This window comes from Ostrinia furnacalis, unplaced genomic scaffold, assembly GCF_004193835.3.
Source record: "Ostrinia furnacalis isolate ACB-3 unplaced genomic scaffold, ASM419383v2 OfSCF7348, whole genome shotgun sequence".
Taxonomy (NCBI): Eukaryota; Metazoa; Arthropoda; class Insecta; order Lepidoptera; family Crambidae; genus Ostrinia; species Ostrinia furnacalis.
The window spans coordinates 1,169,585-1,188,437 of record NW_021137587.1 but is presented as its reverse complement, the minus strand read 5'-3'; the positions used below and the strand labels follow the sequence as shown (position 1 = coordinate 1,188,437).

Here is an 18,853-nt window from a genome sequence, read left to right as displayed (position 1 = left end):
TCCGAACGCCACACTTCTGACAATAAGGTATAACTTCTAATAATAAGACATTGCTATGAAAATCATTTCGATGTACACTTAATAAGTTAATACCTACCTGTTATTTAGTTTTTCTGAGTTAAACCTACGCACCTACCTATCTATTCGCCGTTCCCATGGGCGGGCCAGCTTCTGCAGGAAAGGACAGCCGCTCCGTGCTAAAATTACCTATCGATAGCTTACTTTATTCTGATGAATAAATGTCATTACAAGTTTTTCTCTAAGGGCCGATTTTTCAATCGTCGGTTAACTTATAACTGAAGAATAAGTTTGACACATTGACAGTTTCAGTATGGGAAATATGTCAAAATGACAAGTTTATTCTTAAGTTAAAAGTTATCCAACGATTGAAAAATCAGCCCTAAAACTGATAATTTGGCTAGAAAAAAATATTTTCTATCCACGCAGTACGCCGGCAGCGTTCGGATCGGATATAATGACGTCATCGTCCCCGCGCCGGGCGGTCAGTGAACTTTTTTAGTAATTTGGCCATAACTTCGTCAATTTTTGTCGTAGAACAAAAATTTTTGCACTGTGTATTAAGGATTTCTTAGCCCTATAAATCTGCATTCACAGCTAAAAATCGAAATGATCCTCATTCTCTAATCCATATCTGTGGAAGAAGTCGTAGGAGCGAAAAGGATCACAGATTCTGTGAAAAGGATAGACGAAAATGAATGAATGGTTTAAAGAGTAAATAGCAGCTGACAGATAGTTCTGCAACAAAATTAACAACTAACGTTTTGACGTTATTCGTTATTTATAACATCGTTTCAGCCATTTCAAAATTTAAAAGTCATCACAATCCTCAATGTTTTTAAATGTTCATCGGGACGAGAACGAATTTTAACTGTCGTATAGTAATTGTAACTTTAAATAAGCCAAACCACAGATATGGATTAGAGTAGATACAGCAAGTTGATCGTCAAAGCGTGCCATTCCGATATGTCCAAATGGACATACATGGTCGAGTGATGTTCATGTAATCCGATTACAACAATCGGTTACGATGATTTTACGAGGACAGTAGTACGAACACGGTAGAAAGAAGAAATTATTTACGGATTGAGAATTATAATTAACAGCACAAGTAACAAATAATTAATTAGAATAAAGTAGCAGTAGAAGAAGTATAAAGTAGCATTGTTTTTAATACATATCCTGCGATGTACTCTTAAGAGTTAAAACCATGGTCCCTGTATGTGGTGCACTCATACCGATCCCAAGGAACCGTACTTACTCATAACAATAAGACACACACTGATGCATGTATTCATGCACTTGACAAATTTATGTCTTGAAACGCTGGTAGGGTAAAAAAAATAACGAGATTTGACGATTTGTAAGAATTAATTTATTTTAAAAAGGTAAATAAACATGTTTTTGGTTTTGTATTTAACAAATTATCAGTTTTATCGGAATTAATTAATTTTCGAATCGAGTCACACGATATCATTCGATGACTTTGCAAATGCAGTACGATGATACGATTACTTTTACGTTGCGGCAATCACTAAAATTCGCTAAAATGACACTAATGACGTTTAAAAAGTGGCACGCTCGGCTTCATACAATTTTTGACACATGCTGCATCTATCCATATCTGTGAGCCAAACCAATTATATTCGCCATATAAAACTCAATTTCCTTGCCACCCACGACAAGCTGCCTTTCCGTTCCATGCTAAATGGCGCTGCTGCTGCCAGCCTTTTAAATCGGTACTGAAAATTTGACAAAGTTAAATGGTAACGGAATCTTAAATAGTTGATAACGTTATTTTATTGGCGTCACTATTATAACCTCAAAATGTGACGTTTGACTTTGGCAAATGTTCACAATTCGCGCAACGGCTAAGAACAAAATACAAAAATTAAAAACAAATAAATAAATCTAAAAAATACCTTTTAAGTGTTTTGAAAATGCCATTAGAAGTGCAAGGTACGTTCGTGTCTCAAAAAATTAACAAAATTCGATGGATCCCGGAAGAGTACGAAGAAACGAAGTGTTTCTTCACCGGCAGTTGGGATGATGAAGCAAACTCTATAAAAGTTTGGACCCTTGAGAGTCCTCATGAAGATGAAGAGATAGAATATCCTCGGGCGTTATCTGAATTCCCTGTGGATGGTGATGTCACAGAAATAAAGTTCACGGACAAGAACAAAATTGTTGTCTCAACATCGAACGGCGACGTGCGTCTACTGGAAATTAGCCCCTATGAGAAACAGACACCGTTGCGGGAAATACATTCATGGACAAAACTACATAACTTTGGGTGAGTAGATAGATAATGTTACAAATTCCTTAGCTTTAACTAAACAATGCATGTGTGAATGATTTTTCCAGTTTTTTTTTTTTATAGAATACATTAGAACAGGTGTAATTCTAAGACCTCTCTAATTTTTACTTAACAAATTACATTGTGACAAATCACTGACTTGAAGTCATTTATCCTAAACCCTAAAGAGGGTAGGGTTTCTTCATTAGTTTCAAAATGTTGACCTTAGATACATCTTTTGTTTACTTTTGATACTGATACTGATTTGATAGTAATTTCCAATGTGGGACTAAGTTTTTACTGTTTTACATTTTAGGACAGACCTTTGCTCATGTACCTCTCTCGATGCTATTGATGGTGACATAGTCACAATTGGCGAAGACGGCAACATTAACATACTGAATGGCAGGCGAGGGGAAACCACTCGGACTATTACTGGTGCTGATAGCTGTTCCTTGCATTCTGTTTGTTTCTTCAAACATAGTGAGGTAATTTCTACATAATTCGCTTTTTGAAATTGATTTTAACGACTTTGTGAAACTAACAGTTGTCCTATTTTACTATTTTTAGATTATAACCGGTAATGTAAGAGGCCACATGAAAATCTGGGATCTCCGATCTAACAACAACAAGCCAGCTGCATCATTTTTGCTTGCTGGAGATGAAATGGCAGCCACATGCATTTTGAATCATCCCACTCAGCCTCACATAGTTCTAGCAGGTAGTGAGTCAGGATCTCTAGCCATTTGGGACCTGCGTGTGAACTCATTCCCAACGTCACTGCTCAATGCACATGCTGCTGGTGTCACAGAAATGCATTTCCATCCAGAAAACCCACAGAAGCTTTTAACTTGTTCTGTGTCTGGTGAGATTTGGGATTGGAACATGGAAGCTATGACAAAGAGCTCCAAAGGGCCAGACAACCAAGTTACGAACTGGATGCCATTAGAAGATAAGAATGCAATGATGGTCAACTCCCTCATGCCTACATTGCACAAAGCCATCAATACCCTCCACTGTGATAAAGGTAAGGTAATCTGTGGGGCAGATAATGAAGCCATCTATCTCATTAAAAACTTCAAATACTAGTTTTTGGGTAAAATAAAAAATGTGTTGTAATAATATGCATTTTATTTTAATTATTTAATAATATGGAAGTAAATACACTTACGAAATATCATTATACTTTATTAATAATACACCAAGTCAGTCTTTGCTTGCCTAGTCAAAGTATTGGTAAAATATTTTACAAAACGAAAGCTATTTAGAAAAACATATTTACATTAAATACAAAGAATACATGGAATTCTGATTGTGGAGACTTATAATTTTAAATATTTTATTGCAATATAAGGCACCATGTTATAAATCCATAACAACCATTACATTGCCAAAGTGGTAACTTTTGTATACAAACCAAACGATTCAATGGCACCACACCTTCTCTTTTACACAAACAAATTCGTGAATTTAAGGACAATTTCGCTTAGGCTCAGCCACCACACAGAAATATCAATATAACACTAAATTAAGGAATATGATGAATATTTGGCATCTCATTCACATTTTGTATACCACACTAAATGCGTTAACTACAAGATTAACACGGAGTATATGTATAATTGTTATCATTAAATAATATTTATCATATCACTCAATTGCAACATTGTTCATATAACTTTAAGCACAGCACAACTTGACTGAAACATAACTCATAACTAGGTACACTGTCTCTGACACTTGTGGCTTCAGGCCTCATGTCTCCTCTTGGTTTCCACACGAAGCTAACACGCAGGAATAACTGTGGCGAATAATACAGTCATTGTCTTCCAAAGTACACAACAACGATACTGCATGTAGCTTGTATAATATTACTCCACCTGCATGTTATCTTCATGCATTCTATTGACCAATGGATGCCAGTGACCACGGACATGCACTGCATTATATCTACGTATATTCTAGTATTCGTAACTAATTATTCACAATAATATATTTGATCTTATAATAATTTAGCAATAGTTATTTGCGTAATCCTACATGATGCAATTCTTGCATCTTTGTTATCAAATATACAGCCATAAAACATTTTGGCTAGTAATTTTCCATGCGGAAAATCCAAAAACAAAGCATATTTGCTGAAATTTAACGCGACGAACAAACGATATGCATAGTGTCATATCCGTGGCCCATCTGTGGGGGCATCAGGCTCAAGTGTGGTGGTTCCGCCGGTGTGGCGGGGGTTTCCGCTGCGCTGCGGTGAGCAGCGATGCTGGAACCGTCCAAAGCTGCTCGCACCAGCGCATGAGCGCTTCAGTCACGTGGCAGCTGTTGGCCGCGGTGGCGAGCTGCGTCTCCAGGCTGTCTGATGCTTTGATCAGTAGGCTGGAAAGGAAATACAAGTTAGTGTTTTGATAATTCACACTTGTTTACGATTGCTAAATGTGACACATGCAATAAACTCGACTACAGATATGTAGCCCAATGTTAATGACCACAGTAACGCTTTTGACCTTGTTCAAGTGCGTTTCATTTCGGTATATCATCCCAACTACAAGAATGTGCGAGCTTGACGAAGATATTCAATTTACACTAGTAAATAGACTCAAGTAAGTATCTAGAGTTCAGCTTTCAAAAAGGTGTTCCTTAGGGTAGTCTTCTGGGACATACTGTTCAACAAGCGGGGTGGTAAGAAAGTCTGTGTTGTGTTCGGTCATCCTGTTAGTTTTAACTAAAACCGGTGTTCCTCAGGGATGTCTCCTATGCCCAGTGCTGTTTCATATAGCAAACTTGTCTTCTCGCATGGGCGAGTTTATAAAAAAGCTTTAAAAGTGTTCCTCAGGGGTGTTTCTTTTGACCTGTACTGTATGTATAGCTCAACTGGGCGGGAAGAGTGCGGGGCGCGATGATCATGGCGATCTTGTTGGTTTTATTTTAAAACGAGTGTTCCTCAGGGTTGTCCACTGGGGCCTATATTGTTTTATAGGTAGTGTTCTCACCTGGGCGGGAAGAGCGCGGGCGCGATGATCATGGCGACGTTGTGCTCGGTCATCTTGTTGGTGTGGTGGTGCGCGACGATGTGGCGCACGAGGCGCAGTAGTTCGCGCAGGGTAGCACGCTGCTCCGCCGGCAGGAGAAGCACCAGCAGGTTCAACGCGCGGCCCTGCGTTGTACCTGACAACGCTGCAACAAAAACAACGGTCTTTAAGGATTTGCCTTAAGTAATAATTTGATAGCAGAAAGATTTAAAACAGCTGTGGTCTAGTCGTCTTCGGCTTGTATTGCCATAAAAAAATATATGGGTGAATCGCATTTTGAAAGATCATGAAAAATGTTTACTAACTACGAGCCTCGATCGCTTATTTGACTCTTAAGTACTCAGTTTCCTAATTCAAATCTGTGGTGCATGTGGAGTTTTTGGACATCGAATTCACGCTAAATCTTCTAAAAGGTTCGTAATGCGGCGCTAGATACATGATTGGGAAGCGGCTTAAAGAAAGACACATAACATGATTTTAAAAACAGGAACGTAACTAACTCAACCTACAAGAGCGAAATTGACCTCTTGACGTTACATTAGTGTTTGGACACTCACCATAAGTGTGGTAGAATAATCTCATGAGCTCCTGCGTGAGCGGCGGCTGCGGCAGGTCCCTCATCAGCCGCTTGAAGACAGCTGCTATGTCGTGGCTGCTGGCGCGGCTTAGAGCGGCTTCTACTAGCTCGCGCTGCCCGTACCATTCACGCTCGATCAGCTGGCAGAGGCTCTCGATCTGTAAGATAGTATTCAAATTAGTCTCTTGTTGGGTCATTTTTACATATTTTACATAAACTTGTAGATCCTGGCTACACAGAAGTTGTGGTGGAAGCGAGAGGTGGAAATATTCCCGTAAACTAAACTTGCTTGATTTGCAATGGTACCGTCTGGTAATGGTACCTTAGCTCTCTACCCACACCATACCTAGGACAAAATGATGAAAGACATTGCTGATTGGGTTTTTATGTTCAATCTAGCTACACAGGAGCTACAACCGTTCGAACTAGATATAGGCATAACAACTGCCATACATTTTGCTTCATCATCATCATTTCAGCTACAGGACGTCCACTGCTGAACATAAGTAGGCCTCCCCCAATGACTTTCACATCGCACGGTTGGTAGCGGCCTGCATCCAGCGCCTTCCTGCTACCTTTATCAGGTCGTCGGTCCACCTTTTGGGTGGACGTCCCACGCTGCTTATAATTCTGATTACAGGAGGTGCAGTGAAATCGAGAGGTTATTAGCAGTGAAGTGAAGTTTGTCGGCCGTTTGGTGTAGTGGTTCAGAACGGACTAGTTACTATGCTGAGAGGTCCCGGGTTCGATTCCCGGCCGGGCAGAAATTGAAATGATGAATGTTAATTTCTGTGACGGGTCTGGGTGTGACTATGTATAATATTTATGTATTTAAAAAAAAAAGTATATAAGTAGTATATCCGTTAAGCTAGCACCCATAACACAAGCATTAGGTTGCTTACTTTGGGGCTAGCTGGCGCTGTGTGAAATTGTCCAAAGATTATTTATTTATAGTGAAGCTAAAAATCCTTTCAAGGAATTGTCTTGCAAGTAGTTGTAAATAGTCTTACCTTCTGCTTGTTCCCGGGCACGCGTAGCAGTCCCTCGTCGGCGGTGCGCGCGCGCAAGGCGGCTGATAGAGCGCGCAGCACGCTGGGCACGCACGACCACGTGTCCTCCCACAGGATCATGTCCTTGCGCACCAGCGTCTCTAGGGACACGCCGAATACGTTGCCCTCTGGAAGGGAGAGAGGGATTAAAAGGCGATGAAAAGACGAGGATGAGGCATGTTAGAAGAAGAGCTTAAGACGGTCCGAAAGGCAGTCTTCTATTTATATCGTGATTTTGGGAGTTACAACTGATGTTACAACCCTGATTTCAGGCTTGATAAGTCTAAAATGGCTCAAACAAGCCATCGTATCTAAAATGACTCAAGCCGGCCGATATTGAGAAAATCATGTTTCTTTTCGAAACATCACGTCAGGCTATGTCCTATTTATTTCTTTGTTCCCAGTCTTAGTATTTACACTTTTTTTGCATTATGAATGAGTGTCCCACAACCTGAACTGATTCTCAGTCGTAATAGAGTCGATAGTCTCGAACATCTAAATTCCGAAAGTTCAATTCTCTCAATACTGGATTAGGTATACAGAACAACAAGGATTTCTTTCTAGGTACACGCTATCTCCTTATTAATCGTTTGAGAAATTAAGAGTACTTTAATAAATAGATAGTACTTCTACTCACCCTCCTTCCTTTTCTTCTTCGGAGGCTTCCTCTTGTGGAAGGGCAGCGAGTAGCGGTCGAACAGCGCCGTCAGCTCCAGCCACAGCAGCGGCGGCAGCCGCTTCAGCTGCGGCTCTGGGAGGCTCTCTATGTCCACGCAGCTGTCTTCTTCGGGCCATTCCTGAGGATTAAGACCACTTTAGCACCCTTCTTCCAAACACACTTCCAATAGGACGGTTTGCAGTCAGTTGGATGTTACAATCTGGAATCCACGTGTAATATTTTAAATCTGACAAAAGCGTGCAGATAGCTGTTGTGTACTTAAACGTTTAACGCATGGTAGAGAACATTACCTACTAGACCTCTAACAACCATTATTATACATAGCTACACTTGAACGTTTTACAAGTAGGCATTACTGCAGAAATCGAACCCATAACCTGTTATTGTGGCGTGGTACTTTAGTAGGACGTGAAACATCCGAAATCGTCTTTTTTCAGGTTTTCGCTCCATATAGCAATCACAAAATTACTCTGTAACTAATCTTTGCATAGAGGGGCATGTCAGGCGCCGCCAAAGTTATCTTAGAGGTAAGTTGTTCATGTTCATAGCCCGAAGCATGCTCGTATTAGCAGAGGGGCCGGGGTGGCACGATCCCCAGTATGGTCTGGTGCCACACAATGTTGGGCTATAACGGGCCTGGCCCCACCCTGAAAAAGAACCCTAGATGCGCCAATGGCCCGAAGTCTATATCGCCATGTCCCTTACTCCAGTACCCACCTCCTCTTGGTCGAGCATCTGCCGGTCGAGGTTGAACTTGTGCTCAAAGCTCAGCGGCTGCTGCGCGGACGCCGAGCTCTTGGCGCGGGACACCGCTGTGTGTTTGTTTCTGTGGGAATGCAATCGTTGGTAAATGGATCTACGTTTTCCAGTTATAAGGTCTATTATTATATTTCTTCTCGTTCCCATCACTGCAACTCCTGTGTAGTCTGGTGGGAAGTTTCATCAACAATAAAACGCAACCAATGAAGGTGGAGTTAGCCGCAAAGAAATTATCAGAAAACAGGAGTTTGAAGTTGCACGCAACCACAGTCAAGGGGGTTTCGTCATAAAATAAATGAAGCTTGTAGGTAAGTAAATTTTGGCAGGAAAATGCATGGATGGATGAAAAAAATACTTACATAAATGTATCATTGTCTTTTAAGATTGATCCGTTGATTCGTTCCTTGCCTATTCTCGGTCCCTGAACTGTTCCGTATCTTTGGTACCCCAAAAGCTCGATGCCCTCTGAAAGTAAAGTTGAATATTAGTGATTTTTTTTTCAGGACTTCCTCCTAGAGCATACTGACGAACTGTCCGTCAGCAAATTTTGATGCTTTGCATGCTCAAGAAAACACGTCGTGAAATTCTATTCATATGAAATTGTTAATCCATTTCATCATCATCAGGTCATTCATTCACTTCTGCAGGAGACTGATCCCCACCAATTGACATTGCAAATTCGAATATTGGGCGAAACAAAAAGTCCCATGCATGCTAGTTTCTAGTTTCGACCAGACCAAGGCCGCAACTAAGTGTTCGGTTAGCGAAAGTGCCTGGAAAGCTGTAGTCCGCGAGGAATGGCTCCGTATTGCGAGGAACGAAGAAGAAGAAAGTTATAATCCTCACCAGTATTAGTAGCTATATCGGCCCAGTGCAGGTCGTTGGGCTTGAAGAGCTCGTGCATGGGCAGCGGCGGCGAGTGCGCCTGCGCCGGCGGTGATAAGCGCGCTCGGCGTCCCCCGGCCGGCGCCGACGGCGTGCGGGCTAGAGGTGCGTGCGCGCCGGCTGGCGGGAAGCTATCACTGTAAAAGAGTAAGTTAGTAAAAATACTTATCTTCTTGGTTTAGTTAGGTATACACCTATACAGGGTGTTAGGTAAATGGGTATATGAGCCGACACTAGCCCATGTTAACATGGTTATATAAATGGTATGGTGAAGTCAGAAAATTGATATCTTCATTTTAATTATTTTATTTTTCATACAAATCGGATTTAATAAAATTTATTTTGTATGAAAATTTAAAAAAATTAAATGATGATATCAAATTTCTGACTTCACCATACCATTTATATGCCCATGTTAACATGGGCTAGTGTCGGCTCATATACCCATTTACCTAACACCCTGTATAGAACTTTCGGTCGTATAACGCGTTGCCGAATACATAGATGAAAGGTTCAGCTTTCAGCTAAACACCACGTAATTTCAGCTGATTTCAAGGGGCACAAAACACTACCATCATATTAAGCTAAACTTTCAGCATCGTAGGTACTTCCAGAAACACACGTATTGCTAGGGAATTTTAGGTTCTCTCGATTCAAAAGGTCGAAAAGAATTAGAGTCGATTCTCACGTGGACAGAATACTTAACTTGAGTTAAAAATGATTTTTATTTTGGAAATCGATTCATACACGGGTAAAACGATAAGTACCTACGCACCTTAAACTCATGTGGAAATTGGCAGTGTAATTAATTTTGTGATGTCGAAATTAAAAGAAAGGAGCCCAGTCTGGATAAGCCGTGACTATAGCGCAAGTGAGTAAACTTGTGATATTACTAAATACTCACACAAAGTCTGGTGGTGTGGCGGAGTCTGCCCACTCTGCGGGCGGGCTACCAGACCCACCGCTGGGCAGCGAGTCCAGCGAGTCGGGGGTCGCACTGCGAGACCTCGGTTCACTGCCACTCGAATTCTGAAACAAGAACAAAAAAAGTATTAAATTACAGCCACAGAAACCGAAAATCCCATAAACGAAGATTCTACAATAAATTCCTTGTCATCGGTCATGAACTAACCAACATTTTTATAATTAATCAAGTCACAAAAGAAAATCCGTTCACTGGCTTTTTCCACCGTCAATTCTAGTTCTGAAATCGTTTAAAAAAGAACTTGAAAATACAAAACTCACTTGGCTTTTATATTTATAATTTTTATACTTGAGGTTCCAATGATACGTGATAAACTCCATGAGTTTCATGGTTAGAAGTTTAAGGAAAGTTTAAAGTAAACTTAAAACGTCCTGAAGCGTTCACGTCGCGAAAACTTGTGAGGAGCTTTGACAAAAAATGAAATTTAGGGCTGCATAAGTAATTAATTAAGGGTGATTAATATAACGAGCTATCTAATTGACCGCTTACTGATGGATCGAGAGAGTACTTAGGCGTGTTTTGTCCAAAACAAAACAATGAGATGTGTGCAATTTAAAATACTTAATTTAATTATTATGTTATGATGACGAGAAGTAGGTACCTATTCACACATAAGTATGTACTTAGTAAGCTTAGAGTGAGTCATAATTTGAGTTTATTGGCATCATTTATGTTTTTTTTGTGTGAAACATGGATCGTATTTATTTCTGAATATTAATAAACGTTGTAAGTAGTCCGGTATAGGAACGACCAATCCATACATCCGACTATGGTAATCAATCTACATCTATAACAAAACCTTTATCTCTACTTAGCATAACTTCTAGATTCCGTAACTTTCTTCGCCGCAGACAATTAATTTCCATACACATTTCACTGTCTCGACACGCGAGTGTTTAACACTTTCTCAATGAGAACATTTCTTTATCGATTGATTGCTATAATCGCTTACGGAACTCGATACATTGTTACAGAATCGAGCGTTTTCTTGTAGTAGAAAGCACGTGCCATTATCGATGTGGGAAACTTAAGAGCCGAGTGTGATCTAACGTTGAGTCTTTCACTCGGCGGAGAACCATATGTAATATGTATATTCCGATCTCAACTATAAAGAACTCCTAAATTAGAAATAATTAAAATATTTTAAAAACCGTTTTAAATAGGTAACCTATTTTCTAACTCAATTGACTCTATATTACAAAGAAACCTAAAAAACTAATATTTTATTTGACTCATTGTCCCACGTCTCATTACGCAATGCTTAGAAAGCTTTTTAATGCAATAATTTTATAATTATTTTGATTAAAAAACTTTCTGATCGCTAATTATTGTATCCTTACGTAATAATTGCGATTAGATCGTTATAAATTGCTATAAATGTGTTCTTAGAAGCTAATGGATCTGATTTGATGAATAAATTAGTTCTAAATATTTTAATGCACGCTTTTTTATAATGGTATTTAAACCTACATTATGTAATTATTTGGTCTACCATTCTCACATAAAATAACAATGAAACGCATATTATTACTACCTATTATGACTATTAATGCATGGCAAAATATAATTTTTATTACATAGACCAAGTGCCAACTTAACTGCCATATTATTTTACTAATTTGTTAGGGTAATTACTTAGGGTGGGATGCACCATCTTACTTTGACAGTAATTATGACGATAACCGGTGCTATTTGTATAGAGTTTGACAGATTTTTGACGTTTGTCAAAGTTAAAGTAAGATGGTGCAACCAAGCCTTACTGTTTTAATTACATATTTGTTATGGAATGCGAAACTATATGTTTTACTGTAGATGTTGAACATTTTCGTTCTTTTCTATCAGTGAAAATGTACAGTTTTTTAATCTTTGCCAACAGTGGGCCATACTTCCTTCGTGAGGTCGTGGGAATCCCGGCACAGACGTTCTATAAGGAAGCCCATTCCGAATCGAACACCGATCGGTTTCCTAATATATGACTTAAGTACACACTGGAAGCGATGAAGAAAAGTCATCTTTGACTTAATTTTATAATAAAAAAGTTTCGAACTTTCGTATAATTCTATGAAACCTATTATTGACCCAACCAGATAGAACCAACAACTGAATCTTTTTGTCTCGTTTCAAAACATTAATTTGCAGAAAAGTTTAAAATTTTGAAAGAGTAGAGCTACCTAGTTTCAGGGAATGTTACTTGAACATCGTTTAAAACTCTACCAAAAAGAAAAAGGTTACAAATTTCTCGAAGGACGCTATAATTACGATGAAGATAATCTTAATTATAATATTAATTAAGATAAGAGTAATTAATTAATTTGAGAGATTCATCTCCTGAAAGTTGTTGGAGCTTTAGATTTTCTGTGAGTCTGTAAGCAGCTTGTCAAAAACAATAAAGTATTTTTGAATAAAATGATACAATTTATATCTTTCATCTCTTATCTGCTGCTGTGCACAGCGCGATTTTCCACGAACAGATCAATTTAGTAGGCGCGCGCGCACGATCTGTTTTGCCCATATTAAGAGTTATTACCGCGCCTTCCGGCGTGGCGGCGCATTTTACTGCTCTCAGGGCTTTATGTGACAGCAATCTAGGACTTGTGTCTCTTTGATGACGCAGATATACTAGTCAGTTTATAATTAATCTCTTATTATGGTAAAAGTAATATAAGGTACTTATCGACAAGTTAGTTATAAATTTACTCGTAGGCAAGTAGGTTTACTTGTCCACTGCTTTTATCAGGATCTTACATAATTCATAATAATTTTGTATTTTATTAACTGCCATTAGGCTATTAAACCAAATGTAAACAATACTTACTTAGTGCCTCCTCATAATTTAATTGTCTCAAAACATTTTGTGTATTTCCAATTATGAGGCTCATTCCAGAGCCTTATTCAAAAAGTTATTTTACGCACTATCTTAACAAAGCCTTTATCAAAACACAGAACCGGTATCCGGTTGACAATGAAGTCAATTTAATGTAATTTAAATTCACGTCTCGATATCAAATTATTATTCAAACGTTTCAAACAACTGTTTCGATACGATATTCGAGATAACAACTTCGGTGATTTTCCGAGAACACCTTATTGTCGGAACAAAATAAATTGCCTTTTCGGTATTGATTCCAACACTTCAGAGTAAACGCGTAGATTTGTGCCTTATTGTTTAGTCTGTAGCAGTAAACGGTGCAATATTTAGTTCACCTGTTAAAGTTATTTATGTTTAATGCAACATTCGTTATAGATTTCGAGTCGATAAAGATGCATAGGTGGTGTGCTGCTGTTTGTATGCTATTCGAAGACGTAGCGTAGAGCAGCGATTACGGTCTTGAATTAAAATCTGCATTTTTTTTCTTAATCGCAGTAAATTGTCATTAAGGCAATGATAATTTAGGCTATTTACCTATTTACGATAGGTACGTCTACTCCTTGGTGAGTTTAGTGAGTCTTTAAACAGGCGTAGACATTGCTATTGTTTAGTGTAAGAGCTTGTCTTTTTGTTAATTATCTACTTAATATAAAAGTTACATTGGCTTTTCTTACAATTACTAATCTGCAAAACTGCTGAAGAGTTTGTCGGCAGTCGATCCCGTGCTACTGCGTAAATTTACAGAAAACTCAAAAACTTATTTAAGCTACGCTGTGCGAATAGTGCGATTAAGTGTCTACTGAAGCTTAATCAACAATCCTATTGACGCTGAACAAAATGACAATCTTACTTTCGCAGGAACCTTTAAAAATTGACGTTATTTTTAAACTAATAAATATTTAGAAAGCAAATTGGCTCTTAGTAGGTAGGTACCTATTTCCCGATATTGTTAGTTTAGCACTAATTAAAACAAGTAACAAAACATTTACATCTAGCATTAGCGTTAACAAACATTTAATTTATTTGTTTAATTTATCAATTAGTGATTTCGAAAAAACCGGCCAGATTAAGAAACCGCAAGGCGCCTGCGTTTAGGCTTAGTTAGCAGTTTCAAGTTATGAAACAATTAACTAGTCAATTAGAGGAAAAACGGGATTTAGGTACCTAGTGTACGTCAATGTCATAATACTTAAGTGCCGACTTTTCTTTCTGATAAATCTTTGTTTGTTAAAGAAAGAAAGCACAGTTCTCTTGTTGAAAGAAGATTTACGTTTCAGTTTTCAGCTCGACTAAATTTTATATCTGGCTCTGCGCCTATATGTTCTGACAATAAGATTGTAGTTACAAAGATCCTTAATATGCATCTTACTTAAAGATTTTTCAGGCAAATGCGAGTACATAAATTACCTTCAATCATCGCCTATATCTGTTAATGCCTGGGCGATGCAACCTCAACAGGCAGCGGTGTATCTAGAAAACAATTAATTAGCAATATCCTTCCTGCGCAAAGAGGTTGTTCTTACGATGTACCTACAGTATTATTGATGAGAAATATCTGATATTCTAGAAAGATAACAATTTTCACACTTGAAGTAAAGTAACGCGATGATTCCTCAAATTGGTAGCTCTAGCCTACCATTATAGATTCTGAGTTCTCAAAATAGGTCAATTCAAAACAGTGATGGGATTCTTGGTAGGTGTAAGTATTTTCTTCAAATAATCAGAGGGGAAACGTCTAATAAACAAACATGATTGACCTGTCAACAAGCACCTGACCTTTAAAAATAGCAAATAATATAAAACCGAACGTACTAAATAAACAACTATTTGCTGACAGTAAACGAAATTACTATTTGTTTACAAGTTTTACAACTTTCAGTCGCAAAGGCTAAGCAGTTCTGAAAGTATCATATACTACATCATAATAAAGAATCGAAAAATTTCCAGGACGGTTACCGTTTAAGGAAACCCTTGGAAAATAGGAAATCTTGGTCCAGTAGTAGAACGCCTTCCAGTTAAAAACTAAAATTAATTGGTTAATAAATATGTATCCAGACATTGTACTGTACAGTTGTAGATACACTATGTAGCACGTCTGTGGCATTAGTGCCGGTATATTTAAATCCATGACCTATATTAGTTAATTTATTGAATGAGTTAACACGTGAGTCTGCATTCGCGTGTCCAGCAACATCCGACAGTAATAATTCAGAGTGCTGACGGCTCATCAAGTTTAACTCTGTGGCATGTATTGTAGTTGTAATAGGAGTTATTTTTCAACAAAAATGTAGAATTAGATGTGCTGTAGACTCTACATAACATTAGCACAGACCACAGTAGTTTTCCATTTTCATGTTATAAGTGGTAAAAAATAAAACAGTCACTCTATGTATTGCATTCGAATTTAAATTCACAGTAGCTCTATTACATTTTTTTTTTATGTAAGTAGGCTCTTTTCACGACACTTTTACAGGTCCCAAATATGTATAGCTTGCCTTACAACATAGTTATTATCGGCTTTAAGGAATTAAAATGATTTTAATTGTTTTACTTGGATGATTAAGTTGCAAACTAGAAATTCTAACTGTTTTCTTAATAGTGTGGTTTAATTAATAACAGTTAAAAAGTGTTTTCTTTGAAAGACATTCTCTCCGGTTCATTATTTTTTCTAGATAAGATAAAAAGATAACATCTTTTTATCAATGTCTTAACGTCTAGTAGTTATCGAATCGAATTTTACATTAAAATTATCTTAGATGTACCTAGATTGATTTGCTGACCAAGATAAGCGATCGTAATTAGATAAATAAATAAATATTGTACCATAAAAACTAGATAACGGGTCAATATAATGTGTATTTAAATTGATAGGAAAATAAACTAAATTCTATGTCTGCGTGTAATAATTCTTGTGATCATACATGAAGTATGTCCCCATCGGGATTCGAATAGCAGCTGACGTTGTCACGCGAGACACCAAGCCAGGGCGTTCTTGATACCCAAAAGATAGCCCGACATTAATGGGAAACCAACCATATCATAAAAAAGTTACAATTTTAAAAATAAGTAGATGTTCATTTACTAAAAAATGGTCTGATTAAAAAACTATTTCAAATACAAAGCTTATCTTTAAAAAAGTCATTAGTCCAGAGAAGCTGAAATATGCGTGTTATCCGGTCATAATGGCATCATTACTAAAGGAACGACCAGCTGTCTGATGGACAGACTCCTAATTAAGATTGGAGAAGACCATTGGATGATGACCATCATGGATCATTCTGAGATCAATGGCCTCTATTAATTTGACCTATGTCAGATTAGAGCATCAGAAAAAGTTATTGCGTTTCAGAATACAAGCTTTAGATGATTTTAATTTATGCATTAAATGTAACTAGACTAAAACTGAAACAGTGGATAGTTTATAGGTACCTAATGTAAGTGCACTTCTATACTACAGCTAATACTACTGATTGTTCTTATGATAGTTTTTTATTTATTTGTCCATAGGTAGAAGGACCTTTGTATTAGTATCTTAAAATCTACTATACAGATTAATAAATATTTGTACTAAAAGTTAGTAGGAAACCTTGTAGATACAATTGAAATAAACAAATAATCAGATTATACGTTTTACTTATGATGAAGATAAGATTTTTCATAACAATATGTTAGATTGAAGAGAAGATGTAAATCAATCAAAAAATATGTAGGTAGTTGTGTTTTGTTTTTATCTCGATACGAACTAATGCGTCTATTTTAAAATGATTGACGTGCTAACAAAAACATGTGACATGACGATTTCATAATAGCAGGTTAAATTCGAATAGTAAACAATCGTTATCAAAAATAACTGTCAACAAAAGTTATCAGGAAAACTCTACAATACGTTATGTGTCTACCAACACACTTCCTACATACTCCAGTTTCAAGTGTATACTTGTCTATTACTTGTAGTGTGACCGTTCTCTAGCACTTCGAGGTTTCAGCGACTCCCTTATCACAAAGCACGAGCAAACTCACACAATCAAAAAACATACCAAAGAATCCAAGTAGGTTTTCACCAACGCCAGCCCCTTACAGCTGTTCATCTTCTCACACACCTTCGAGCGGACCGTGTCACAAATCATGATGCCACTGTTTACAAACAACTAAACAACTGCACGCATCACCGACACTCAGCACTCTGTGTAACAACACTCAATTCGGTTTTGAAATTTACCGGACGCAAAGCAATTTTACGTTCAGCCAACGTCCGTTTCGGCTGACTATTCGCGCGCGCCACTTATTTTTTAAACTGGGAACATGATCCTCTATTGTTTCGTTTTTTTCTTCATTTGTTTTTTTTTATTTTCATATGGCCAAAAAGTTCGATCTTCCAGTGTTATCTACATTGTCGCGCGAGTTTTTATAAACAATACGACCTCATCTGGCCAGTAAGGTTCGAAAACTGAGGTTATCCAGCAAACTAATGTCTGTGAGGCTTAATTGCGTATTTATCTAATGACCACCGATGTTAGTTATCTGTGCCCCTAATACACCTTCCGTCACGTAAGGTACATTAATAACTGGCTTGTTTTGAAACAATTTTAATGGTGGCCAGCTCTATTTTATTACGTAGAGGCTATTTGTAATAATCAAACATACAGTTTTAATGTATCATAGATGATACTAGAGTAGGTACAGGATTGATAGTGCTTAATATATTTGCATAGGTAATGTTTGCTATTTGCAATCCATCTTCCATTGTTTGTTTTGCCCTAGTGAATACTAATGTGGTGCCCTTAAGATGCGTCATTGCAAAACTTAGGTGTACCTTTTGAACTTTATGCGTACTTTGATAACTACTTTGAAAATTATACCTACTTCATTTTTGACTGTTGTAATAACAAGAATTATATGATATCGCTGATCTGTGATAACCTGTCATTTGTAACCCTTTCTCTACATAACTGCAAACTCGTCGCGACCGCAATGAGAATCGTTCGATTGATTGGACATGAGCATGAGACCTGCTACCTTTGGTACACTCTGCCGCAATATTATCTATCCACTTCCTGACTATTCTATGGGGCTATGGATTAAGGATCTTTGTAAATACATATATGTTTATAGTGATCGTGAAAGAATTTTATTCGTGATGTAGAGTCGTTCGTTGAATGTTATGTACAGTCGCCAGCATATCACTCTGCAATAAAATAAATTGATTTTAAATTATTACTACAGCTTTAAAGTCCAAAATTAATTATTTTGTTGTAGGTATATCTCTTGGCGACCGTACACACATTATTATAATAATACAAGGCAGTTATATTAAAATGTGTCCATGTAAGTTTAAATATTCCTTTAAATATTTAATTTTCCTCTGCAGCTGTCTGCATCATGGCACTCGTCTCGCCTCAGGGTGTCTGCTTGCGTTTACAAGTCGCGTATTCTTAAGAACTTGTCTACTTATTACCGGTTACACTGCAGGTGTGACAAGGCTAGGTTTTAAACTTTCCTCCAACCATCTTAATCTATGTTATGAGAGTAGGTATAAAAAATAGACTTAGGCTAAGTTGAATCATCTTGCTTTAACTTTAACAAATGCAAAATTCTGTCAAACTCCATACAAAAACACCGGTTATTGTTAAAGTTATGGTTATAGTAAGTTGGTGCAACTCAGCTTTAGTGGCTCGCAGTAGACTAAAGTGACGATGAC

At 37.7% G+C, this 18,853-nt stretch overlaps 2 protein-coding genes across 7 annotated transcripts in view; one reads left to right on the top strand and one right to left on the bottom strand.

Annotated features, from left to right (window-relative positions):
- The first annotated feature begins 1,849 nt into the window (after nucleotides 1–1,849).
- On the top strand, nucleotides 1,850–3,722 carry Nup43 (nucleoporin 43). The gene is made up of 3 exons (XM_028320052.1): nucleotides 1,850–2,311; nucleotides 2,631–2,802; nucleotides 2,885–3,722. Exons 1-3 carry the CDS (start codon nucleotides 1,959–1,961, stop codon nucleotides 3,401–3,403), a joined length of 1,044 nt encoding a protein of 347 aa, XP_028175853.1. The 5' UTR covers nucleotides 1,850–1,958; the 3' UTR covers nucleotides 3,404–3,722.
- Nucleotides 3,723–3,773: 51 nt separating this feature from the next.
- conu (Rho GTPase-activating protein conundrum) overlaps nucleotides 3,774–18,853 on the bottom strand; it is an 87,999-nt gene continuing 72,919 nt past the window's right edge. For 4 of the 6 annotated variants that reach the window (XM_028320046.1, XM_028320049.1, XM_028320047.1 and 1 more), the window contains 9 exons: nucleotides 10,206–10,330; nucleotides 9,263–9,438; nucleotides 8,776–8,881; nucleotides 8,375–8,483; nucleotides 7,616–7,775; nucleotides 6,940–7,106; nucleotides 5,910–6,087; nucleotides 5,314–5,497; nucleotides 3,774–4,699 (listed from right to left, as the gene is read on the bottom strand). In XM_028320046.1, coding sequence (XP_028175847.1) covers nucleotides 4,525–4,699; nucleotides 5,314–5,497; nucleotides 5,910–6,087; nucleotides 6,940–7,106; nucleotides 7,616–7,775; nucleotides 8,375–8,483; nucleotides 8,776–8,881; nucleotides 9,263–9,438; nucleotides 10,206–10,330 — 1,380 coding nt within the window. In that variant the 3' untranslated portion in view covers nucleotides 3,774–4,524. Of the gene's footprint in view, nucleotides 4,700–5,313; nucleotides 5,498–5,909; nucleotides 6,088–6,939; nucleotides 7,107–7,615; nucleotides 7,776–8,374; nucleotides 8,484–8,775; nucleotides 8,882–9,262; nucleotides 9,439–10,205; nucleotides 10,331–10,546; nucleotides 10,670–17,192; nucleotides 17,517–18,853 lie in introns of those variants that run through there. The other 2 variants (XM_028320050.1, XM_028320051.1) reach the window with 2 other exon arrangements.

Bases quoted from the DNA above. Each gene is read 5' to 3' on its own strand.
- Nup43 (XM_028320052.1), top strand. From the start codon at position 1,959: ATGCCATTAGAAGTGCAAGGTACGTTCGTGTCTCAAAAAATTAACAAA. The intron at 2,312-2,630 runs GTGAGTAGATAG...TTTACATTTTAG, and splicing joins ACAAAACTACATAACTTTGG to GACAGACCTTTGCTCATGTA. The intron at 2,803-2,884 runs GTAATTTCTACA...TACTATTTTTAG, and splicing joins GTTTCTTCAAACATAGTGAG to ATTATAACCGGTAATGTAAG.